Source organism: Babylonia areolata, chromosome 21, assembly GCF_041734735.1.
Source record: "Babylonia areolata isolate BAREFJ2019XMU chromosome 21, ASM4173473v1, whole genome shotgun sequence".
NCBI classification, from domain to species: Eukaryota; Metazoa; Mollusca; class Gastropoda; order Neogastropoda; family Buccinidae; genus Babylonia; species Babylonia areolata.
The window spans coordinates 3,907,431-3,935,163 of record NC_134896.1 but is presented as its reverse complement, the minus strand read 5'-3'; the positions used below and the strand labels follow the sequence as shown (position 1 = coordinate 3,935,163).

At 48.7% G+C, this 27,733-nt stretch overlaps 1 protein-coding gene across 1 annotated transcript in view; it reads right to left on the bottom strand.

Annotated features, from left to right (window-relative positions):
* Positions 1–27,733, bottom strand: part of LOC143296179 (uncharacterized) — a 180,099-nt gene that overhangs the window by 86,702 nt on the left and 65,664 nt on the right. The window contains exon 5 of the mRNA XM_076607988.1: positions 25,383–25,576. Coding sequence (XP_076464103.1) covers positions 25,383–25,576 — 194 coding nt within the window. The remainder of the gene's footprint in view (positions 1–25,382; positions 25,577–27,733) is intronic.

Below are 27,733 nucleotides of genomic sequence, written 5' to 3'. Positions count from 1 at the left end.
ACGTGAAGAGAGAGATGAAAGATGCCGTGAAGAGAGATGAAAGATGCCGTGAAGAGAGATGAAAGATGCTGTGTTTGCCGTGAAGAAAGAGAGATGAAAGATATTGTGTTTGCTGTGAAGAGAGAGATGAAAGATGCTGTGTTTGCCGTGAAGAGAGATATAAAAGATGCCGTGAAGAGAGAGATGAAAGATGCCGTGAAGAGAGAGATGAAAGATGCTGTGTTTGATGTGAAGAGAGAGATGAAAGATGCTGTGTTTGATGTGAAGAGAGATGAAAGATGCTGTGTTTGCTGTGAAGAGAGAGATGAAAGATGCTGTGTTTGCCGTGAAGAGAGAGATGAAAGATGCTGTGTTTGCCGTGAAGAGATATGAAAAATGCTGTGTTTGCCGTGAAGAGAGAGATGAAAGATGCTGTGTTTGATGTGAAGAGAGAGATGAATTCATATGAAAGATGCTGTGTTTGATGTGAAGAGAGAGATGAAAGATGCTGTGTTTGCCGTGAAGAGAGAGATGAAAGATGCTGTGTTTGCCGTGAAGAGATATGAAAGATGCTGTGTTTGCCGTGAAGAGAGAGATGAAAGATGCTGTGTTTGCCGTGAAGAGAGAGATGAAAGATGCTGTGTTTGCTGTGAAGAGAGAGATGAAAGATGCTGTGTTTGCCGTGAAGAGAGATATAAAAGATGCCGTGAAGAGAGAGAGATGAAAGATATTGTGTTTGCCGTGAAGAGAGATATAAAAGATGCCGTGAAGAGAGAGATGAAAGATGCCGTGAAGAGAGAGATGAAAGATGCTGTGTTTGATGTGAAGAGAGAGATGAAAGATGCTGTGTTTGCCGTGAAGAGAGAGAGATGAAAGATGCTGTGTTTGCCGTGAAGAGAGAGATGAAAGATGCTGTGTTTGATGTGAAGAGAGAGATGAAAGATGCTGTGTTTGCCGTGAAGAGAGATATAAAAGATGCCGTGAAGAGAGAGATGAAAGATGCCGTGAAGAGAGAGATGAAAAATGCTGTGTTTGCCGTGAAGAGAGAGATGAAAGATGCTGTGTTTGATGTGAAGAGAGACGAAAGATGCTGTGTTTGATGTGAAGAGAGATGAAAGATGGTGTGTTTGCCGTGAAGAGAAAGAGAAGAAAGATGCTGTGTTTGCTGTAATTAGAGATAAAGAAAATGCTCTGCTTGCCGTGAGGAAAGATTAGAAAATGCTTTGTTTGTCTTGAAGAGAGATTAAAGATGCCGTGTTTGCCGTGAATCGGGATTGAATATGCTCTGTTTGCCCTAAGTGAAATCAAACATGGCCCCCATGCCAGACCTCCACAAAGCAAAAGCTGACAGAAACCTGTGACGCGATAAGCTGCTGACTGTGTTTATGAACTGTTTTGCACTTTGCAGAATTCCCTATTGGTCTCCGCTTCCACTGCTTTAGGAACAAGGTCCTGAGCCGCCGTTAACGAAAGAGGTTCGGGTTTCTTTACGTTCATCACCAGGCTACCATATGCGCCCTCCCTTCACCCCTTACCCCCCGAACCAAACGCCCGACAGAGGAAACTCGGCATTGCAGGTGATGTGGTGAACCTGTGCTCCTTTGTACTTTGTGCTAACCGTGGATTAGCGTGATGAACACTGACTTCACTCCAAACCTGTTCGCTACCCTGAGTGAGGTCACCTACCGCCAGAAGGAAGGTGACTTCCTGGCAACGCACATGGCCATGCCCCCAGGACCTGGGGGGGGGGGGGGGGGGTAGAGTGAGGGTAAAGGTAAGGGTAAAGGGTAGGGTGTCGGGTAGAGTACCGCTGGCACCCGTACGGAGGGCAGAAAGGTCAGAAGTGCAGACCAACAAACAGTGTTTGGGGTGTGAGTGGGTAAACGTCTGTTCATGTTGTTGCTGATGCTGCTGTGAGCGGGTAGCTTTGCCGGGAGATTGGGTTTCTAAGACCTGGGGCTTGTCTTCTTGGCCTCTGAAGTGTCTGTCCGTTTGTCTGTCTGTCTGCCTCTCGTTCCCGTTTCTAATAAAAGAAACCTTGTCAAGAATGAAATATCGTTCTTTCGTTCTTTCTGTGTCCAGATTGTTCGGCACACTCTGTGCGTGGGGAGAACTTGAAGGTGTGTGTGTGTGTGTGTGTGTTGAGTATTGATGTTTGGTGTCTGGTCGCTTTGGTGTCACTGGATACGTTTTGACGTGTGTAGAGTATTGATGTTTCACATAATTGTTTTGTCATAGCCAGGCGGGTTTCACATTGCTGCATTTTCAGGCCACGGTGTGTGTGTGTGTGTGTGTGTGTGTGTGTGTGTGTGTGGTGCGTGTGCAGTGTGTAAGGAGGGTATGGCACACAGACAGTAAAACAGACACAGGAAGAGACGGGGAGATGGAAGAGTGATGGTGGGTAGGAGGGAACAGAGAGAGAGAGAGAGAGAGAGAGAGAGAGAGAGAGATGGGGGAGGGGGGGGGGGTTGAGAACGAACAAACGAACGAGGTTTCATTTCACGAGGGTAAGGGAATAAGCATAATTGTTTTTTTTGTTTTTTTTACATCCGGCCCTCTGGGGCGAAAAAAAAGATAAGAAAAATGCATGCAGAAAAGCAAATTCTTCAATAGCAACTACAACAAAAATACCCCTCCCCCCTTTCCAACAAACAAACAAAAAATGTAAGCATGTACATCACATAATTCAAGACATCAATAGCATACATGAACAGTACAAAGACATGGACAAAAAATACATTGATGGAGGAGAGAGAAATTAAGAAGGGGGGGCGGAGAGGGGGGGGAGGTGAGAAAGAAAGACTGGGTGAAGAGGCGTAAACAGCGTGTGTGTGTGTGTGTGTGTGTGTGTGTGTGTGTGTGTGCGTGTGTGTGTGTGAGAGAGAGAGATGAAGGGAGAGAGAGAGAGAGAGAGAGAGAGAGAGAGAGAGGGGGGGCTGGGCTGGGGGGGTCATGCACGTACACGTGCTCCATTCAATAATGCATTGCCTGTCGTTCTCCTGGCTCCAGTGGTTTTCCAGGCTGTGTGGGCCGACCGCCAGGCCACGTGCAGTGCGGGCCCAGTGGTCACACGTTGCCGGAGAACCACGAGGGTGCGGTATCGAACCCCATGGTCACCTGAACTTTGTCCCCCTCCACCAGACTGTGAGTGGTGGTATGGACGCTAGCCATTCGGATGATACGATAAACCCCAGCGGTCGGTGCTTGGACCTGTACTCTTCAATCTCTGTACTCAGCCTCTCTAACCTCTCGTAGCGCATCACACTGTTTTGTGCCAGTCTGACGACACCCTACTTCGTGATTCGTGTCCTGATCAGACACAACCCACCCCTGACAACGTTCACATCTGTGTCAGTGATGCAAACTACTGGATGATGAATAATAAACTAAAAACTAAATGACGACAAAACTGAAGCTCTTCTGATAGACCTGATAAGAAAAGTAGCACTGAGCGATGTCCTGCATTCATTAAAGTTGGAATCTTCGGGATTCCATTCACTCCTTCTGCTAGGAACTTGGGTTACATCATTTGATCAACAAAAGCCAACGATGTGCACAACAGGCGAGTAATTAGAGCTTTGAACTTTCAACCTGAGGTCCTCGGTTAGATCCTGGTATCGGCCTCTGTTGGGTGAAGAGTCGGACTTTTCTGACATCTCAGGTCAACAGATCTTCTGGTCAGCTATTGCCTTCACCCACGAACGCAGACAGAAGTAAAGATTCAACAGCCAAGCAGCACCTTTTAACCTGTTCCACTACGTGTCCACACACAGAGAATTGACGCATCCCTGTAGCGTGTTACCGAGGACACGGAGAGAGCAAAACCCCGCAGAGCCAATCCTGCCCATGACAAAACACTCAGGCCTTTCTCAATCACTCACACACATACACCCTTTTCCGTCTGTCCCAAGTCATCCACTGTCCGTGTAGGAAACTCTGACATTTCATGTCTGACATGTTCTCCCTCTGCACGCAACCTTGTGTTCATTATCTCTGATGACATGTCCCTTTAAATCGCATCACTCACATCCGCAGATCTGTCTGAGCAGCTTTCTTGCAGATTAGCGCCAGGTGTCACCACGTGACGTCTGCAGCAACAAGAAGACCTTTGACCTGTCTTTCTGCCCGTGTCTTGCCTGGGAAGGACCATGGCAATGCCCTTCTCCATGCCCCCCACCCCAACACCCCGCCCCCAAACTGGGCTTTGACAAGAAGCAAACTGTTCCAAACTCCGACGTGAGGCTTCTCCTAAAATGAAAGAATCGCTATACCTCTGCTGCAAGCATCGCACTGGCCCTCTGTTAAGGCACACACACATTCAGGGCAAACTGTCCCTCCTTTCCTTTAAATTTCTTTTCAGTCTTGCTCCGCCTACTTTTCTAGTGTCCTTTGTGAAACGAACTTGACGATAACCTGTGCTTCATTATGTACTGCCAAGGTTACAGACTGATCACACATAAACATTTTGAACCAAGGTTATAGACTGATCACACATAAACATTTTGAACCAAGGTTATAGACTGATCACACATAAACATTTTGAACCAAGGTTATAGACTGATCACAGATAGACATTTTGAACCAAGGTTATAGACTGATCACACATAAACATTTTGAACCAAGGTTATAGACTGATCACAAACAAACATTTTGAACCAAGGTTATAGACTGATCACACCTAAACATTTTGAACCAAGGTTATAGACTGATCACACCTAAACATTTTGAACCAAGGTTATAGACTGATCACACATAAACATTTTGAACCAAGGTTATAGACTGATCACACATAAACATTTTGAACCAAGGTTATAGACTGATCACAAACAAACATTTTGAACCAAGGTTATAGACTGATCACAAACAAACATTTTGAACTAAACACATCAAAACCAACTGTGCAGTTCACGTGTTGTGTCAACGGTTGTTTTAACGAACCTACAGACGTTACAAGGAATTTAGCAATGTACATCTTCAATGCCTTGCAACGCACAGAGGAATATAGAGCTGCCAGTTTGCAATTCTCATTTCTTTACAAGCCACTTGTTTACGTGCACCTACGTTTGCAGGCCAGAGACCTAAGCATTGAAACCCCTTGAGTGTCATAGCACGTCTCACGTACGTGCATAGTGACGTCACTGATGACATCAGAAGAAGGGCAATAACTCTGGAAGGCTGAAAATTCACACAGTTTATCTACAGTGGTATATCTCCAGACCATTTTCTCAGTTTTAGGCATATTGTTTTGGATATTGTTTAATGACGTGGAAACACCACTTTCTACTGTTCCCCCCCGGCACTGAAGGGGTTTTAAGGTGTGTGAAAGTTGAGTCTTGAACCCAGCACCCCAAACATCCTGGAACCCCCTCACCCCACGAACCAAAGACCCAGACAGAAACCCTCTGGAGATCCCGCCATCCGCACCGCCCCAAGACAGCGAAACACATCACACAACGTGTCTCTCACATCAAATTAACACCTGCATTCCAGAAATCCTGAAGAGCAGTCGTGGTGGAACAACGCATCACAAATTAACCCTCTCTCTCTCTCTCAGTTCTGACACATATATGCACACAGTTCCACGTCAGACACCACAAAGCACTCATTCACACTCAGCCCATGTAAAAGTGAACAGATGACGAGCCCAGTAGCCAAGTGGTCAGAGCATTGGACTTCCAGTCTGGGGGGTCGTGGGTTCCATCCTGGTATCGGCACCTGGTGAATTAAGGGTGGACACTGTTCTCCAAGTGCAGACCTGCTGGTGCCTCAACTCCCGCCGTGTGTATACGCACGCAAAAGATCAAATACGCACGTTAAAGATTCCATAATCCATATCGGCATTCGGTGGGGGTATGGAAACAAGAACACGCCCAGCATGCACATCCCAGAAAACAGTGTATGTCTGCCTTCAGGGCGGGATTTTTCTTCTTCTTCTTCTTCTGCGTTCGTGGGCTGCAACTCCCACGTTCACTCGTATGCACACGAGTGGGCTTTTACGCGTATGACCGTTTTTACCCCGCCATGTAGGCAGCCATACTCCGTTTTCGGGGGTGTGCATGCTGGGTATGTTCTTGTTTCCATAACCCACCGAACGCTGACATGGATTACAGGATCTTTAACGTGCGTATTTGATCTTCTGCTTGCATATACACACGAAGGGGGTTCAGGCACTAGCAGGTCTGCACATATGTTGACCTGGAAGATCGTAAAAATCTCCACCCTTTACCCACCAGGCGCCGTCACCGTGATTCGAACCCGGGACCCTCAGATTGACAGTCCAACGCTTTAACCACTCGGCTATTGCGCCCGTCAGGGCGGGATAAAAACGGCGACAGACGGAAAGCCTTGGGGGTTGGTATGAAGGCAGCGTTCAGAGCGGAGTCTGTGCTGTGGTCATGTCAGCGCCTTCTTCTTCCTTCTTTCTCTCAGTCATCTGTGCTCTTTTCACTACATGATCATTTACACACGTATGTTTCCATTCATTTCAGCACACACACACACACACACACACACACACACACACACACACACACACACTGGTCTGGTGCAATGTATGTTGGATGATTGGACAAGGGCAGCACACACACACACACACACAGACACACGCATACACACAGACACACGCACACACTCGCACACAGACACACGTACACAGACACGCACGCGCACACACATACAGACACACACGCTCGCGCAAACACACACAGACACACACGCTCACGCACACACACACACACACACACACACATATATACACACACGCTCGCTCGCTCTCGCACGGGTACACACACACACACACTGGTGTGGTGCAATGAATGCAGGAAGGTAAACACGAAGCTGGTGGCAGCAACACCACCACCACATCCACCAGCAGCACGAGAAGCAAGAGGAAAACACTATGATTTATACATCACCCTCCGGTAAACATCACCCCCCCCCCTCTCCCTCTCTATCCATCTCTCTTCCACCCCCCACCCACCCACTCCCTCCACCCCACCCCACCCCTCACATCCCCTCTCTCCTGCTCACTTCCTGCTTTATGTATTATGCATTTCCCCCCAAAGAACTCCACTGTCGTGGTACAGTAGCAGCGAGATCTGTTGGCGGAAAGCAGCCTGCCGTGGAAACCCTCCCCCCCCCCTCCTGCCCCTCCCCCCCCCCAAGCCCCCTCTCCCCCCCCCACTCTCCTGGAACCAGGCCAGTCAGATCGGAAGTGACGGAACATTGCGGGGGTCCAGTCCTGCCCCACTCTGTGTCTGTCGCTCGTTCAACACGTACAGCTGCCAGCACCGTCACAACCACTGCACGTAAAGATCAGGGTTGGTTGACTTGGCACGGGGCGCCCGCTCCGTTTCTGCCAGCACCTGCGCTGCTCGCTGTGGAAGCGGTGTTAGTAGCGCCGGCGGTCCGGGTCGGCCCCGATGCCGCCTCTGATGGCGTGATGCTGCTTCCTCTCGGGCCGGGGGCGGAACAGGCCGCTGCCACATCGCGCTTCTGCCAGGCGCCCTCCTGCACCCGGCATCCAGCCGTGATGCGTTTCGGCGAACAGTTGCTCCGTGTCGGAGAAATCATGTTTTTTTTCTTTTTTTTCTTTCCTGCTTTCTATGTGCCGAAGATCGCACGTTGTGATGACGTAGTCAGGCGTAGGTGAAGCGGGGAGCGGGTGGATGGGTGGAGAGGTGTTGGGGTGGAGAGGTGTTGGGTGGCAAGGTGTTGGGGTGGGTGGAGAGGTGTTGGGGTGGGTGGAGAGGTGTTGGGGCGGAGAGGTGGTGGGACGGAGAGGTGTTGGGGTGGAGAGGTGTTGGGGTGGGTGGAGAGGTGCTGGGGTGGGTGGAGAGGTGTTGGGTGGGTGGAGAGGTGTTGGGGTGGGTGGAGAGGTGCTGGGGTGGGTGGAGAGGTGTTGGGTGGGTGGAGAGGTGTTGGGGTGGGTGGAGAGGTGCTGGGGTGGGTGGAGAGGTGTTGGGGTGGGTGGAGAGGTGCTGGGGTGGGTGGAGAGGTGTTGGGTGGGTGGAGAGGTGTTGGGTGGGTGGAGAGGTGTTGGGGCGGAGAGGTGGTGGGACGGAGAGGTGTTGGGGTGGAGAGGTGGTGGGACGGAGAGGTGTTGGGGTGGAGAGGTGTTGGGGTGGGTGGAGAGGTGGTGGGACGGAGAGGTGTTGGGGTGGAGGTGTTGGGGTGGAGAGGTGTTGGGGTGGAGAGGTGTTGGGGTGGAGAGGTGTTGGGGCGGAGAGGTGGTGGGACGGAGAGGTGTTGGGGTGGGTGGAGAGGTGTTGGGGTGGGTGGAGAGGTGTTGGGGTGGAGAGGTGCTGGGGTGGGTGGAGAGGTGTTGGGGTGGGTGGAGAGGTGTTGGGGCAGAGAGGTGTTGGGTTGGGTGGAGAGGTGTTGGGGTGGTGAGGTGTTGGGGTGGAGAGGTGTTGGGGTGGGTGGAGAGGTGTTGGGGTGGAGAGGTGTTGGGGTGGGTGGAGAGGTGTTGGGGTGGAGAGGTGTTGGGGTGGGCAGAGAGGTGTTGGGGTGGACAGGTGTTGGGGTGGGTGGAGAGGTGTTGGGGTGGAGAGGGGTGGAGAGGTGTTGGGGTGGAGAGGTGTTGGGGTGGGCAGAGAGGTGTTGGGGTGGAGAGGTGTTGGGGTGGGTGGAGAGGTGTTGGGGTGGAGAGGTTAAAAGAAGGGGATGGTGGTGGATGGAAGAGTGGGGCGGAAATTGTAAACATCCACGCAAATGAAGCCCCTCCCCCCCTCCCACTCCCCCATCACCACAGGTAGTGACTATCATCCTCCCCCCTCCCACATCACCACAGGTAGTGACTATCATCCCTCCCCCCTCCCCCATCACCACAGGTAGTGACTATCATCCTCCCCCCTCCCACATCACCACAGGTAGTGACTATCATCCTCCCCACTCCCACTCCCCCATCACCACAGGTAGTGGCTATCATCCCTCCCCCCTCCCCCATCACCACAGGTAGTGACTATCATCCTCCCCCCTCCCACTCCCCCATCACCACAGGTAGTGACTATCATCCTCCTCCCTCCCACTCCCCCATCACCACAGGTAGTGACTATCATCCCTCCCCCCTCCCACATCACCACAGGTAGTGACTATCATCCCTCCCCCCTCCCACTCCCCCATCACCACAGGTAGTGACTATCATCCCTCCCCCCTCCCACATCACCACAGGTAGTGACTATCATCCTCCCCCCTCCCCCTCCCACATCACCACAGGTAGTGACTATCATCCCTCCCCCCTCCCACTCCCCCATCACCACAGGTAGTGACTATCATCCCTCCCCCCTCCCACTCCCCCATCACCACAGGTAGTGACTATCATCCCTCCCCCCTCCCCCATCACCACAGGTAGTGACTATCATCCTCCCCCCTCCCCCATCACCACAGGTAGTGACTATCATCCCTCCCCCCTCCCACATCACCACAGGTAGTGACTATCATCCCTCCCCCCTCCCACTCCCCCATCACCACAGGTAGTGACTATCATCCCTCCCCCCTCCCACTCCCCCATCACCACAGGTAGTGACTATCATCCCTCCCCCCTCGCACTCCCCCATCACCACAGGTAGTGACTATCATCCCTCCCCCCTCCCACTCCCCCATCACCACAGGTAGTGACTATCATCCCTCCCCCCTCCCACTCCCCCATCACCACAGGTAGTGACTATCATCCTCCCCCTCCCCCATCACCACAGGTAGTGACTATCATCCCTCCCCCCTCCCACATCACCACAGGTAGTGACTATCATCCTCCCCCTCCCCCATCACCACAGGTAGTGACTATCATCCCTCCCCCCTCCCACATCACCACAGGTAGTGACTATCATCCCTCCCCCCTCCCACATCACCACAGGTAGTGACTATCATCCTCCCCCTCCCCCATCACCACAGGTAGTGACTATCATCCTCCCCCCTCCCCCATCACCACAGGTAGTGACTATCATCCTCCCCCCTCCCCCATCACCACAGGTAGTGACTATCATCCTTCCCCCCTCCCACATCACCACAGGTAGTGACTATCATCCCTCCCCCCCTCCCACTCCCCCATCACCACAGGTAGTGACTATCATCCCTCCCCCCTCCCCCTCCCCCATCACCACAGGTAGTGACTATCATCCTCCCCCCTCCCCCTCCCACATCACCACAGGTAGTGGCTATCATCCCTCCCCCCTCCCCCCTCCCCCATCACCACAGGTAGTGACTATCATCCTCCCCCCTCCCCCCACCCCCATCACCACAGGTAGTGACTATCATCCTCCCCCCTCCCCCTCCCCCATCACCACAGGTAGTGACTATCATCCTCCCCCCTCCCCCCTCCCCATCACCACAGGTAGTGACTATCATCCCTCCCCCCTCCCACTCCCCCATCACCACAGGTAGTGACTATCATCCTCCCCCATCCCCCATCACCACAGGTAGTGACTATCATCCTCCCCCCTCCCACTCCCCCATCACCACAGGTAGTGACTATCATCCCTCCCCCCTCCCCCATCACCACAGGTAGTGACTATCATCCTTCCCCCCTCCCCCATCACCACAGGTAGTGACTATCATCCCTCCCCCCTCCCACTCCCCCATCACCACAGGTAGTGACTATCATCCTCCCCCCTCCCACTCCCCCATCACCACAGGTAGTGACTATCATCCTCCCCCCTCCCCCATCACCACAGGTAGTGACTATCATCCTTCCCCCCTCCCCCATCACCACAGGTAGTGACTATCATCCCTCCCCCCTCCCACTCCCCCATCACCACAGGTAGTGACTATCATCCCTCCCCCCTCCCACTCCCCCATCACCACAGGTAGTGACTATCATCCTCCCCCCTCCCCCATCACCACAGGTAGTGACTATCATCCTCCCCCCTCCCTCTCCCCCATCACCACAGGTAGTGACTATCATCCCTCCCCCCTCCCCCATCACCACAGGTAGTTACTATCATCCCTCCCCCCCTCCCTCTCCCCCATCACCACAGGTAGTGACTATCATCCTCCCCCTCCCCCATCACCACAGGTAGTGACTATCATCCTCCCCCCTCCCCCATCACCACAGGTAGTGACTATCATCCTCCCCCCTCCCCCATCACCACAGGTAGTGACTATCATCCTCCCCCCTCCCCCATCACCACAGGTAGTGACTATCATCCCTCCCCCCTCCCACATCACCACAGGTAGTGACTATCATCCCTCCCCCCTCCCACTCCCCCATCACCACAGGTAGTGACTATCATCCCTCCCCCCTCCCACTCCCCCATCACCACAGGTAGTGACTATCATCCCTCCCCCCTCCCACATCACCACAGGTAGTGACTATCATCCCTCCCCCCTCCCACATCACCACAGGTAGTGGCTATCATCCCTCCCCCCTCCCACTCCCCCATCACCACAGGTAGTGACTATCATCCTCCCCCTCCCCCATCACCACAGGTAGTGACTATCATCCCTCCCCCCTCCCACATCACCACAGGTAGTGACTATCATCCTCCCCCTCCCCCATCACCACAGGTAGTGACTATCATCCCTCCCCCCTCCCACATCACCACAGGTAGTGACTATCATCCCTCCCCCCTCCCACATCACCACAGGTAGTGACTATCATCCTCCCCCTCCCCCATCACCACAGGTAGTGACTATCATCCTCCCCCCTCCCCCATCACCACAGGTAGTGACTATCATCCTCCCCCCTCCCCCATCACCACAGGTAGTGACTATCATCCTTCCCCCCCTCCCACATCACCACAGGTAGTGACTATCATCCCTCCCCCCCTCCCACTCCCCCATCACCACAGGTAGTGACTATCATCCCTCCCCCCTCCCCCTCCCCCATCACCACAGGTAGTGACTATCATCCTCCCCCCTCCCCCTCCCACATCACCACAGGTAGTGGCTATCATCCCTCCCCCCTCCCCCCTCCCCCATCACCACAGGTAGTGACTATCATCCTCCCCCCTCCCCCCACCCCCATCACCACAGGTAGTGACTATCATCCTCCCCCCTCCCCCTCCCCCATCACCACAGGTAGTGACTATCATCCTCCCCCCTCCCCCCTCCCCATCACCACAGGTAGTGACTATCATCCCTCCCCCCTCCCACTCCCCCATCACCACAGGTAGTGACTATCATCCTCCCCCATCCCCCATCACCACAGGTAGTGACTATCATCCTCCCCCCTCCCACTCCCCCATCACCACAGGTAGTGACTATCATCCCTCCCCCCTCCCCCATCACCACAGGTAGTGACTATCATCCTTCCCCCCTCCCCCATCACCACAGGTAGTGACTATCATCCCTCCCCCCTCCCACTCCCCCATCACCACAGGTAGTGACTATCATCCTCCCCCCTCCCACTCCCCCATCACCACAGGTAGTGACTATCATCCTCCCCCCTCCCCCATCACCACAGGTAGTGACTATCATCCTTCCCCCCTCCCCCATCACCACAGGTAGTGACTATCATCCCTCCCCCCTCCCACTCCCCCATCACCACAGGTAGTGACTATCATCCCTCCCCCCTCCCACTCCCCCATCACCACAGGTAGTGACTATCATCCTCCCCCCTCCCCCATCACCACAGGTAGTGACTATCATCCTCCCCCCTCCCTCTCCCCCATCACCACAGGTAGTGACTATCATCCCTCCCCCCTCCCCCATCACCACAGGTAGTTACTATCATCCCTCCCCCCCTCCCTCTCCCCCATCACCACAGGTAGTGACTATCATCCTCCCCCTCCCCCATCACCACAGGTAGTGACTATCATCCTCCCCCCTCCCCCATCACCACAGGTAGTGACTATCATCCTCCCCCCTCCCCCATCACCACAGGTAGTGACTATCATCCTCCCCCCTCCCCCATCACCACAGGTAGTGACTATCATCCCTCCCCCCTCCCACATCACCACAGGTAGTGACTATCATCCCTCCCCCCTCCCACTCCCCCATCACCACAGGTAGTGACTATCATCCCTCCCCCCTCCCACTCCCCCATCACCACAGGTAGTGACTATCATCCCTCCCCCCTCCCACATCACCACAGGTAGTGACTATCATCCCTCCCCCCTCCCACATCACCACAGGTAGTGGCTATCATCCCTCCCCCCTCCCACTCCCCCATCACCACAGGTAGTGACTATCATCCTCCCCCCTCCCCCCTCCCCCATCACCACAGGTAGTGACTATTATCCTCCCCCCTCCCCCATCACCACAGGTAGTGACTATCATCCCTCCCCCCTCCCACTCCCCCATCACCACAGGTAGTGACTATCATCCTTCCGCCCGCCGCCCTTCCCAGCCTCAGAAGCCTAGACCAAAGCACACCCAGACATATGGATCAGATTCTGGCCCCACTGGAAGAAATACCATATAATATGGATACTTACATATAATATGGATACTTAACAGCGCTTATCCCCGGTCGCAGACCAAGCTCTAAGCACTTCACAAACACGGAGTCGTTGTTACAACAGGCTGCCTACCTGGGTAGAGCCGACTGACGGCTGCCATCTGGCGATCATCGTCAGTTTCATGTGTCATTCAATCACGTTTCAGTCACGGACACAGACACTCATACATACATTTGACGTTTTACGTGTATGATCTTTTTTTTATTTTTTTTTTTTTACTTACCCCGCCATGTAGGCAGCCATACTCCGTTTTCGGGGGTGTGCGTGCGGGACATGCTGGGTATGTTCTTACATACCCATTCTTACGTATTCTACTGAACGCTGTCGAGGACTGAAGGTTCTTTAACGTGCGTATTTGATCTTCTGCTTGCGTATACACACGAAGGGGATTCAGGCACAAGCAGGTCTGCGGATAAGTTAACCTGGGACATCAGAAAAATCTCCACCCTTTATCCACCAGGCGCCGTTACCGAGATTCGAACCCGGGACCCTCAGATTGAAAGTCCAACGCTTTAACCACTCGGCTATTGCACCCACGCGTGGAGCGGATGTCTTCTTCAGGACTACCAACCACCACCATCTTTTCCACTGATCCGCCACCCCCACACCCCCTCCCCACCCCTTCCATGCTTTGTCCCTCCAGCCAGTTCTCAGGCACTTCATACAGATCCACCTTATCTGCTCTCCACGTATCCAAGTTCAAATCACATACAGTCGTTGTTTGCCTCACTTCATACTCACTGAACTCGAAGGACTTCTGAACATACTTACAGGTCATCTGAAATACTGAAATATCCGTCCAATAACCAGCCGGAGCCCTAACTGTTGTTTACAGAAATAAAACCAAAAACGACGATTAACCGACAACTGTTAATGACTGCAATGCTGCCTCTTGTATTTGTATTTGTATTTCTTTTTGTCACAACAGATTTCTCTGTGTGAAATTCGGGCTGCTCTCCCCAGAGAGAGCGCGTCGCTGCACTACAGCGCCACCCATTTTTTTTTTTTTTTTTTTGTATTTTTTCCTGCGTGCAGTTTTATTTGTTTTTCCTATCAAAGTGGATTTTTCTACAGAATTTTGCCAGGAACAACCCTTTTGTTGCCGTGGTTTCTTTTACGTGCGCTAAGTGCATGCTAGCACACGGGACCTCGGTTTATCGTCTCATCCGAATGTCTAGCGCCCAGACCACCACTCAAGGTCGAGTGGAGGGGGAGAAAATATCGGCGGCTGAGCCGTGATTCGAACCAGCGCGCTCAGATTCTCTCGCTTCCTAGGCGGACGCGTTACCTCTAGGCCATCACTCCACATTTGTCTCCACACCAGGCTGTGTCACTTGCTAGCTGAATGGAGAAACTGACAATGTAGTTTACGATTACAATCGACACTTCAACGTTTTAGGGAGAGAATATTTAAAAAAAAAGTTTCAATTGTATTGTATGTGTGCGTATGTGTGAGCGTGATGTGTGTGTGGCTGGCGGTATGAAGAGTGACGGGTGTTTAGTCCTGATATGGTCCTTTGCGGTCGGCCAGGGCTGAAAAACATGATCTGCTTTGATTGTGTGTGTGTGTGTGTGTGTGTGTGTGTGTGTGTGTGTGTGTGTGTGTGTGTGGCTGTTTGTGTGTGTGTGTGTGTGTGTGTGTGTGTGTGTGTGTGTGTGTGTGTGTGTGTGTTTTGTATACATATATGTGTGTGTGTGTGTGCATGTGCCCGCTGTCAGTCGGCTCTACCCAGGTAGGCAGCCTGTTGTGCAAATGACTCCATGTTTGTAAAGCGCTTAGAGCTTGGTCTCCGACCGAGGATAGTATAGGCGCTACATAGGTATTCATATCATCATCATCATGTGTGTGTGTGTGTGAGTGTGTGGGTGATCGGCAATCACCAGGGAAAACAGAAGATACAGCAAAAGCTGTGACAACCGCCCCGCAGAGACCGCTGAACAGACCGCTGAACAGACCGCTGATAGAGTGGCTGGAGCTTATCGCTGTGACACAGTGCAGAGTACCGGGGAAGAGTCACAGCAACATTCACTGATTCAGTGTATTGCGTTGTGTTTGTTGTGTTGTATTGTATTGTATTGTATTCTACTGCAATGCATTGTACCATGTTCTATAGCATTGTGCTGTACTGTACTGTATCGCATTGTATTGTACTGTTATGTATCGTACTATACACTAAATGCATTGTATTGTACTGTATTGCATTGTATTGCATTGCATTGTACTGGCATTGTATTGTATTGCATTGTACTGTAATGCATCGTACTATACACTAAATGCATTGTATTGTACTGTATTGCATTGTATTGCATTGTGCTGCGTTGTATTGTATTGTACTGTAATGCATCGTACAATACACTAAATGCGTTGTATTGTATTGTATTGTATTGCCCTGTAAAGCATTGCACTGAATTGTATTGTATTGTATTGTACTGTAATGCATTGTATCGTATTGTGTTGCATTGTACTGTATTGCATTGTACTGTAATGTATTGTATTGTACTGCATTGTACTGTAATGCATTGTATTGTACTGCACTGTACTGTAATGCATTGTATTGTACTGCACTGTACTGTAATGCATTGTACTGTACTGCACTGTACTGTAATGCATTGTATTGTATTGCATTGTACTGTAATGCATTGTATTGTACTGCACTGTACTGTAATGCATTGTATTGTACTGTACTGTACTGTAATGCATTGTATTGTACTGTAATGCATTGTATTGTACTGTAATGCATTGTATTGTACTGCATTGTACTGTAATGCATTGTATTGTACTGCATTGTACTGTAATGCATTGTATTGTACTGTACTGCATTGTACTGTAATGCATTGTACTGTACCGCACTGTACTGTAATGCATTGTATTGTACTGCACTGTACTGTAATGCATTGTATTGTACTGCACTGTACTGTAATGCAGTGTATTGTATTGTACTGTACTGTACTGTAATGCATTGTACTGTACCGCACTGTACTGTAATGCATTGTATTGTACTGCACTGTACTGTAATGCATTGTATTGTATTGTACTGCATTGTACTGTACCGCACTGTACTGTAATGCATTGTATTGTACTGCACTGTACTGTAATGCATTCATTGTATTGTACTGCACTGTACCGTAATGCATTGTATTGTACTGCACTGTACCGTAATGCATTGTACTGTAATGTATTGTATTGTACTGTACTGCACTGTACTGTAATGCATTGTATTGTACTGCACTGTACTGTAATGCATTGTATTGTACTGCACTGTACTGTAATGCATTGTATTGTACTGCAATGTACTGTAATGCATTGTACTGTAATGCATTGTATTGTACTGCATTGTACTGTAATGCATTGTATTGTACTGCACTGTACTGTAATGCATTGTATTGTACTGTAATGCATTGTATTGTACTGTAATGCATTGTATTGTACCGCATTGTACTGTAATGCATTGCACTGCATTGATTTGCTCTCTGGCCCGTCCTGTGGAGTGTGGCACTTGAGGTGAAGGACCCCGACCTGCAGCCCACAGTGCCTCTCTGACTCAAGTGGCCCCCCCCCTGGGCACTGGCAGGACTAAGTGGCTGCCACTTACAGGCCAGCTTCAGTCCATCTGTCACCCCTCTCTCTCTCTCTGTTTGTCTACGTTTTCATTTGAGAAATGTTGTGTCCATCATGTTGGTCCCTTCCCCTTTTATTTTCGGCATGTTGTGTGTCTCAGATATTATACCTCCTTTGGAAACAGGCCTGTGGCCTTGCTGTAAGATATTTTTAAGTTCGGTCTGTCGGTGTCTCTCTGGACCGAGCAGTCATCAACAACACAGAGGGTGAGGGACTGAACCACTTACTGGTCTGTTTCCATCCAACCCTCGTTGAGAGAAAATCAATAGTTTAGTCTGGGGAATACCACAAACCAAAACAATAAAGACTTAAGACATAGGGGGAGGAGGGAGAGATGAAGAAAGATAGATTGACACAGAGAGAGACAGAGACAGAGACAGAGAGAGAGAGACACACAGAGACAGAGATACAGAGACAGACAAATGGATCGACATAGATAGATAGATTGATAGCTAGACAGACAGAACGATAAATGGCGAGAGATGTGTATAGAGACAGACAGACGAACAGAGAGAGAGAGAGAGAGAGAGAGAGAGAGAGAGAGAGAGAGAGAGAGAGAGAGAGAGAGAGAGAGAGAGAGAGAGAGCGTGACTGTCTTGTCTCAACCATACATTAATGTCACCCGAATTAACGAACTCTGAAACGATGATCAATGAGTCTCTTGTGTGCGAACGGGCCGTGTTCCTGGCTCCGTGGTAATAGGAAAGGAGTGGGGGAGAGGGGGAAGGAGGGAGAAGCGGAGAGACAGAGGTGGGTGGGCAGCACGAAGAGAGAGAGAGAGAGAGAGAGAGAGAGAGAGAGAGGGGAGAGACTGACAGACAGACAGGCAGACCAACATAGATTGAGACAGACGGAGGCAGAGAGAGAGAGATTAGGGAAAGATGGGAGAGAGACCGACAGACAGACAAACAGACGGAAGGGGAGACAGAGATGTGTGTGTGTGTGTGAGAGAGAGAGAGAGAGAGAGAGAGAGAGAGACACAGAGACAGACAGATACAGAGACAGAGAAAGAGAGAGAGACAGAGAGAGAGAGAGAGCTACAGACCGACATTCCAAGAGAGAGAGAGAGAGAGAGAGAGAGAAAGAAAGAAAGAAACAGAGAGAGAGAGAAACAGAGAGGAACACACACACACACACACACACACACACACACACACACACACACACACACACACACAGAGGAGACTAGGGACAGAGGCAGGGAAGAGAGGTAAAAAATGTCAGAGGTTCCATTGCCTTTCACCTCCATCGGGGCAGTGACGTGTGTCGGGTACCATTCACACCTGTTGGAGTGAGGACAATCAGTGTAAAGTGTCTTTCACCTCCATCGGGGCAGTGACGTGTGTCAGGTACCATTCACACCTGTTGGAGTGAGGACAATCAGTGTAAAGTGTCTTTCACCTCCATCGGGGCAGTGACGTGTGTCAGGTACCATTCACACCTGTTGGAGTGAGGACAATCAGTGTAAAGTGTCTTTCACCTCCATCGGGGCAGTGACGTGTGTCAGGTACCATTCACACCTGTTGGAGTGAGGACAATCGGTGTAAAGTGGACAACACTTTTGTTGCCGTAGGTTCTTTTTTCAGTGCGCCAAGTGCATGCTGCACACAGGACCTCGGTTTATCGTCTCATCCGAATGACTAGACGCTCAGTTTGATTTTCCAGTCAAACGTAGGAAGATGGGCGAGAGCAGGATTCGAACCCAGGCCCTTACGGACTCTGTATTGGTAGATAAGCATCTTAACCATTCTGCCAAGTTGCGTGGTGAAACGTGTCTGACTGACGGCAGCCAGCGATGTATGCAGCCAAAGAAATGGCCACCGCTCATAACCACAAGTACTTGAACAAGCTAAGTCAAACGCTTCCTTTTTTTAACAATGGAAAATCACAGCTGTCCTTTCTACATCACTGAATTACTAGTTTCTGCACCATATGAGTGCAATGGCTTACACATATGGGTATTTGCAGAACTCTCTCTTCTACCGAGCTTTGTACAAGGAGGAAAAACTTCGCGATAGGCTGCCCGCGAGAGAGGATCGCCGCTCGCGCTGTGTTGGTAACCGAGTGACCAATGTCCAGCCTGTGTCACTGGGTGTCCGACCTCCCAGCATGCATCGCAGCCCCGTATATATTGAGCCTACATTGTAGGTTTTGGCGCTTTTTGCAATACTCGTTCAGCTTCAGCGACGCCATCATGGATACCTCTAACACCAACTTCAACCGTGCTCAACTCCCTTCACAGGACCCTACGGACTCTGTGCGTAGCGATTCATCCGTGGAAAATGTGTCTGTGCACAAGGCTGCAGCACCCGCAGATACTGGTTTAACTCTTTCCATACGAACGGCGAAAGAGACGACGTTAACAGTGTTTCACCCCAATTACCATCATCAAAATATTGCAAGCGGAAGGCTCTTATACTGAAGAGGTGAATGTTGACAAATAATACCACAATTCTGACGATGGAAGCTAAATGTTGGGTCATTCAGACACCCACTGGACATCTGAGGGGTCCGTGTAGAGGAGAAGAGAGGACTGGTCGTACTGAGTGAGTTAAACCAAAGACAACTTCAGGCTATCTCTGAGTTGTGTGGAGGCAAATGTCTCAATTCATGTTGCAACAGTGGAGAATGCAGGCTCCAGGCTCGGTGCTTACCCCCATGGGGCCTGCCACAGTGTCCACATCCACAGCTTCAGCCAGTGTGGCCCAGTCTGTGGATGTGAGTTTGGCTCCCTGCACCACCGCAGCATCTGCTCTCATGCCTCTGCCGCTTGCTGGGCATAGCCATATACCTATGTCAGCTTCGTCTGTGTATGTGACAGACATCACTGAATTACTAGCTGTAAGTCTTTACTTGTCTGCAGCATCCGTTTTTCAAGCTGTTGATGGTGTCAATCAATTTGTCAAGGAGGGAATTTCATTTTTATGTCCCATCAAATCTCCTGCTTACTGATTACAGCAGACATGCTTTTATCAGGTGGTCCATAACGTATTGTCAAGTCTATGATGATGATGATAATAGTAATAATAATAATAATTGTATAAAAAATAACAGCTTAATTAAGTGAAGAACAATAAACTCAAATATTCTGTTCTTCACTTGTTACCGGTAACCTCTTCCTCTGTGTCTTGGTTCGTGAATAACCAACGAAAAAACGGATTCACATCTTAGTTTACACACACACACACACACACACACAGAGACGCAGACACAGACTCAGACACACACACACACACCCCACACACACTGTCATCGTTTTCTTTCGTTTCTTCTTCGCTTTCCAGTCGATCTGTCCATGACTGCACACTGGCGTGGCGGTGCCACTTCCTGACAACCAGTGGCTGTTGATTCTTCTGTCTGGTGTCTTCGTGTGTTGTGGCTGGCGTCATGCCTGTCTGTCAGGCCCAACACTCCGCTTATATCACAGATTGACATCAGTTTACATCTGGGCCAACAGCAAAGTGAGAGCTGTATTATCAATGGTTTCTCCAGTCAATGGGAAACCATTTACAGCTTAGTCTTTTTGTGAAGGACTATGACTCTCAAACTAGGAGGCAAAATTGCCTCTGGTGCTGCAGCCTTGTGGGCGAGTTGGCCTTTGGGAACCATCCCAACGCCGACTGTCCAAAAACCATCTTGGTCGAGAGAGTGGGGATGTAACTTGGGCAAGACACTCTCCACTATAATCAAATTCTAGCCCAAATAGTCGGAACAGCAGTTGCCTCCTCTGCTGTTCTGATGATCATAGTCGGACACGACTGACTATCATATATACATGCCTGTCTGTCATTTCCATGCTTCAAGCCATGTCCTTCAATCAGTGCCTGTGGATTCTTCGGTCTATCATCTGATTGTTTTGTGCTTAGCTTGATGCAGGTTGGAGTGTCCGTGCTTTCCAAGTGACAGAGGGGAAGGTATCAGCACGTGCAGCACTGACATGCCCGTGTCAACAGGTCAGTGGGTGCGGTGTCTTTGAAGATGAAACGATGGCGTGCCTGCTCGTTGAACTTTACGTAATGGACTGGGGGTGAGGGGGGGGGGAGCTATAAGGGGGGGTAGGAGGGTCTGGGGGTGGTGTGGTGGTGGTGGTGGGGGTAGACGTTGATCAAGGATGGAAAGGATTTCGATATGGGGATGGGTAGGTGTGGGTGTATGCACGCGCCATGCGAGCGTACGTGTGTGTGTGTGTGTGTGTGTGTGTGTGTGTGTGTGACACAACCCACCAAGTCTCTTTCTTTCTTGCCTCTTTACCTCTATGTCTCCCTCTCTCACTATGTCTCTCTCTCTCTCACTATGTCTGCTTCCATCTCTCTCTCCTTCTCTCTCCCTCTTCTTTCTACCTTTCTCTCCCTCCCTCTCTGTCACACTCCCCCATCTCTCTCTCCTGTTCTCTCCTCTCTCCCTCCCCCTCTGTCTCTCCTTACATCTCTACATATTCCCTCCCTCCATCTCTCTCTCCCTCCCTCTGTCTCCCTCCCTCTCTCTCTCCCTTCCTCACTCTCCCTCCCTCTCTCTCTCCCTTCCTCCCTCTCTCTCCCTCCCCGTCTCTCTCTCTCCACCTCTCTCTCCCTCCCTCTCTCTCCCTCCATCCCTCCCTCCCTCTCTATCTTCTTTTCTTCCTTTCTCTCTCTCTCTCTCTTTGCTTTGCTTTGTGTGGAATGGCTGTGAATGGTGGAATAATGGGAAAATACTGATGTATTTTGATTGTGTTTAGATTTTTTTTTCTTCTTTCGCTCATTTTCGCTTCTTTAGCTTTATTCCCTCTTTAGGGCGAGGGCTGGATGTAAAAAAGCATGTCTCTTGCTTATCTATTACCCTCGATAATAAAGATCTTGTCTTGTCTTGTCTTGTCTTGTCTCATGGCCTCCCCTTGCGTTTGCTCTACTCTCCCTTCTATCTTCTCTCTGTCTCGTCAGCCACGGAGGGTGACACACACAGACAGGGGGAGGGTGGGGAGGGAGGTGGGGGGGGGGGCGGGCAGCCTCACCAAGGTGGAGAGAGGAGGGGGAAGGGAGGAGGAGGGAGGAGAAGGAAGGAAGGTAGTAGTGGGGTTGATAGAAATAAAGTAAAACACAAGGGAGGAGAAGAAGGAAGGAAGGAAGGAAGGAAGGAAGGAAGGAAAGAAGGAAGGAAGGAAGGAAGGAAGGAAAGAAGTAGTGGTGGGGTTGATAGAAAAAAAAAGAGTAAAACACAAGGGAACAGGAGGCTGAGTATGAGAAAGAAGAGTTGCCAACTATATGAATCACCGCTTTTCGTGTGTGACAACACTCACTCACACACACACACACACACACACACACACACACACAAATGTATTATAATTAATGTTGTTATTTATATTTACATTCTTGTAGGTTAATACTTGTTGATATGCATATACATATTCTCCTTCCCATGACACCTTATTCAATACACACCACAATCTCTTTAGACTTTTTCTTATAATAGTATACCTTTCCTCTGATACATAACATGAACACTTTTTTTTACATTAATATTCACATGCACTCCCTTTCCTTTATCCACTACCTTACTCCTTTCCGTCTAAAAACACTTATAGTGAATAGACGTTAAACTGAAGATACACACACACACACACACACACACACACACACACACACAAGTAAAAAGTCCAGAATGACACGGACATAGGAAGATGGTATGAAGAACGGAAGGTGTGTGTTGAGGGACTGTTTGAAGTGAGCTGGGAAATTCAAGAGAGTGAGTGAGAAGGGCGGTGTTGAATTTATTTGACTGACCAAATATTCATAGTGAATGGATTGGCCAATGATCTGTTAGAATTTCTCCTCTCCCCTCTGTTCCCCCTCCTCCACCACCTTACCCTCCATTCTTCTAAATTTTCTTCTTCTTCTTCTTCGTGTTTTTCTTCTATTAGGCCAATTACTTTGGTGATAATAAATTTAATCTCATGTTAATATTGATATTAGCATTATTTTACTATATTATGTACTGTTTGTTTATTTGTTTTATTTCATTATTTCATTACTTACTGTTTATGAATGTTATTTGATACAAGTCATAATATGGTTCATCAGCCGTCATGATAAAATTGAAGTGCAACGTTGTGAGCACAGTATAAGCTTTAAGCTTGTTGATGCTCTTTTGTTATTCATTGCATTGTAATCATGTGCATTGTTGAATAATTAAAGATTATTTAAACCAAGGGCGGTGTGCTCCACTTCACATGACCAACACAGGAGACTGGGTGCTGACCTTGGGACTTCTGGGTCTGCTTCATGGAACTGTCACCATTCTGGACTGGTTCAGCAGCCGCTAGTTTGAAGGGTCAATTATCATACTTTAGTGGTCTTTGTAAGTAATTTAGGCGACACCTTTCTCACACAATACGTTTGTTCTGTCACCATTCTGGACTGGTTCAGCAGCCGCTAGTTTGAAGGGTCAATTATCATACTTTAGTGGTCTTTGTAAGTAATTTAGACGACACCTTTCTCACACAATACGTTTTTTCTGTCACCATTCTGGACTGATTCAGCAGCCGCTAGTTTGAAGGGTCAATTATCATACTTTAGTGGTCTTTGTAAGTAATTTAGACGACACCTTTCTCACACAATACGTTTTTTCTGTCACCATTCTGGACTGGTTCAGCAGCCGCTAGTTTGAAGGGTCAATTATCATACTTTAGTGGTCTTTGTAAGTAATTTAGACGACACCTTTCTCACACAATACGTTTTTTCTGTCACCATTCTGGACTGATTCAGCAGCTGCTAGTTTGAAGGGTAAGTGATACTTTTTTAATCGTATTTGTAGGAAATTTAGACGACACCTTTCTGACATATTTGATGTGGCATTTTTCTGATTATATATATATTTGTTTGTTTGTTTTACTTGAAATTAAAAACAATGAGGGCCAGGAGATCAAATGATTAACAAATAGTAAAGAGTGGTAACTCTCTCCACACAAGTTGTGTGTGGAGAGAGTTACCACTCATTACTTCTTTTTTGGTTTTTTATACTTCAAAAGTGGAATCAACGCGAAAATGTCACACTGGAAAAATGACCCCCGGCCCCCAGATTTGTTTTTAATCTGACGCACGTTTGAATTATTACGTTTTTTTGTTTGTTTTTTTTAAATAGACATGCACTTCGTCTTCACTAGTGTTGTTGCATACCACGCTGCTGAACTGAACATAAGCGAGCCCGCAAAATACAGTAGCCAGTTTTAGTAACTGATTCAAAGGATCCGTTTCCAATGTATCCATACATTATTAATTTGATGTGTTGTGAAAAATCCTCTGTAGGTTCTACACACTAAATGCGTGAACAAACAGCTTCACACGAGAAGGAATCAAAATGAACTTCACATCTTCCTCTCCTTTGTCTTCCTCCTCTTCCTTCACCTCCTCCTCCTCCTCTTCTTCTTCTTCTAATTCTTCTTCTTTATTTCTTATTTACTTCTATCGTTCACGTGTGGTCTCCTATGCTGAAGAAAGTGAGAAAGAACAACGACTGAAGTGGGAAGAAATAGGTGAGGAATGTAGGTGGGAGAAAGAGAAAAGGAAGGAAGGAAGGGTTAGAAATGGAGATGAGGAAGGAGGGAAAGAAGAAAGAAAGGAAGGAAGATATAGAAAGGAAAGTAGGGAGAAATAGAGAAGGAAAGAAGATATAGAGAGTAGGGAGAGATAGAGAAGGAAAGAAGATATAGAAAGGAAAGTAGGGAGAAATAGAGAAGGAAAGAAAGATATAGAATGGAAAGTAGGGAGAAATAGAGGAGGAAGGAAGATACAGAAAGGAAAGTAGGGAGAAATAGAGAAGGAAAGAAAGATATAGAACGGGAAGTAGGGAGAAATAGAGAAGGAAGGAAGATATAAAATGGAAAGTAGGGAGAAATAGAGAAGGAAGGAAGATATAGAATGGAAAGTATGGAGAAATAGAGGAGGAAGGAAGATATAGAATGGAAAGTAGGGAGAAATAGAGGAGGAAGGAAGATATAGAACGGAAAGTAGGGAGAAATAGAGAAGGAAGGAAGATATAGAATGGAAAGTAGGGAGAAATAGAGAAGGAAGGAAGATATAGAATGGAAAGTAGGGAGAAATAGAGGAGGAAGGAAGATATAGAAAGGAAAGTAGGGAGAAATAGAGAAGGAAGGTAGGGAGAAATAAAGAAGGAAAGAACATATAGAACGGGAAGTAGGGAGAAACAGAGAAGGGAGGAAACAAGAAACAGAAAAGAAAAGTTGGAAGAAATGGAAAATCCTCTCCGTCTCACCCACTCCAACGCCCCCCCCCCCCCTCCCCTCCCGGCCCAACCCCAAGAAACGAAACGAGAAACGAAACGAGATGTAAATAAACAATACCAAAAACAAACACTCCCCCACACACTCCCCCCCACTCCACACCCCTACTCACCATCTCCACCAGTTCCCAGTCGTCGTTGTTCTCGCGCATGAGCAGTGCATAGACGACGGGGTGGGCGTGGCCCGTAGGGGGCGTGGCCTGGCTGGCCAGGGGGCGGGGCCACCTCATGTCAATGTGTACCGGACCCATGGCTGTCGTCACCTCCCCCGGGAAAGTCCACGTGTGGGAGGACTTGAGAGGGGGGGCTGAAACACACACACCCACACACACACACACACACACAAACACACACACACAATAAATATCATTTTGACTTGACTTGACCCCCACTTCTTCCCCCCTCCCCACACACACATACATACACACACATAAGTATATACACACGCACGCACTCACATACACATACACATACGCATGCACGCACACGCGGGTTGACTGGTCAATGACATAGCGTTCGTTTCCAACATTGAATGCATTGGTCAGATACCCTGCTGGTCTATACCTACATCTGGCATCAGACATCATACAAATACAAAATGAATTTCACTTTCTAAGACACCAACACAAAATGGACAGTCAGATGATAATGGTATTTATATAGCGCTGAATCTTGTGCAGAGACAAATCAAAGCGCTTTCGCACCAGTCATTCACACGCATGCATAACTCTAAAACTGTAGAAACTAAAGACAAGGAAGAGGCAGGCAAGGGAGGCTGTTTTGGGAAGAGGTGGGTTTTAAGGCCAGACTTGAAAGAGCTGAGTGTGGAGACTTGACGAAGTGAAAGAGAAAGCTCATTCCAATCGCAAGGTCCAGAAACAGAGAAAGAACGGCGGCCAACAGTCAAGTGTTTGAATCTGGGTATGCGTAAACAGAATGGATCCGAAGCCGATCGTAGTGAGCGAGATGGAGTGTAGAGGTGAAGGCAGCCGCAGAGATAGGAAGGGGCAGTTTTGTGAATACATCTATAACATAGAGTGCTGATCTTGTACTTTATTCAGTGTGAGACAGGGAGCCAGTGGAGATAATAAATAATAATAATAATTTGAAAAAAAAGAAAAAGAAAAAAAGGTACTTATATAGCGCTGAATCTTGTGCATAGACAAATCAAAGCGCTTTTGCACCAGTCATTCTCACGCACGCATAACTCTAAAACTGGAGAAACTAAAGACAAGGAAGAGGCAGGGAAGGGAGGCTATTTTGGGAAGAGGTGGGTTTTAAGGCCAGACTTGAAAGAAACGTTCCTGGAATAACGAATACGGTGAGTTCGTAAAGCCGACACACCGAATCTAAATCTGGTTAAAGTTGGTTTTTTTTTTTTAACACTCTATGCTTTAAGTCAAAGAGATATTGAGATACACCAAATAGTTGCTAAAACGAAGAATAAAAACTATACCTGTCTTTCCCTATTACCCCACTCTGCCACCCTTGTACAAAACAGTCAGTGAGTCTTTGTTTAAATTCGCTGAGAAAAATGTGAACATTCTGAACACCTTGGTTTTCCCACACCTCTCCAAAACCATATTTATACAAAGTATAACATTGGACAGAAGCCCAGCTGTAATGATTTCTGGAGTGGAGGCTCAGCAACATTTTATACGCTTTCAAAGGTACACGTTCTTCTGACATTCTCATTAGTTTAAACCAGTGTTTTACACATCTTGTATGTGTATCAATATAGAGAGGGTACCTTCCACTATCTCCATAAACAAGAGCATTAAGTGTTTTAATACTAACATGTAATAATCTTTTCAGAGCAAACAGATGAACTCTTTCTATCGTAGTATGGTCTACAATTAATCCCCAAACTTCAGAACCATAAGTTAGTTAGCATTGGTTGAATCTGGCAATTAAAGAACCTACAGAATACTTTTGGATGTTTGTCCGCCGAGTGACCCCAATAAGTGTAAAATACAAATGACTCCTTTTGCGGTAGCTGCTCTGTCTTAAACTGTGCGAGTAAAGAAAAGGGAAGAAGAAACAACAACACCAAGATACTTCTACTGATTAACGATTTCTAGTTTTATCTTACCCAAAAACCATTTCTCTCTTGCTACAATATGCCCCCCTTTACGAAACACAGCTGTGCAAAGCATCATCACCGAACAGCAATATCAAAATTTCAACCAAGTCTGAGATTCTCTCGCTTCCTAAGCGGGACGCGTTACCTCTGTGTGTGTGTGTGTGTGTGTGTGTGTTTAAGTGCGCGCGTGCGCGTGTGCGCGTGCTTGCGCGCGTGCGAGAGCTGCAAGTTCGCTAAATGCAGCCTTTCTGATTATCTCCGTTTTTTTTTTGTTTTTTGATTTGCTGGCCTGTGACCATCAGCATCAGTGAAGGGAGAGTTCAGAGCGCACCCACCACAGCACAAGACAGCACGTGGTGTTGCCAATACTGCGCTACTCAC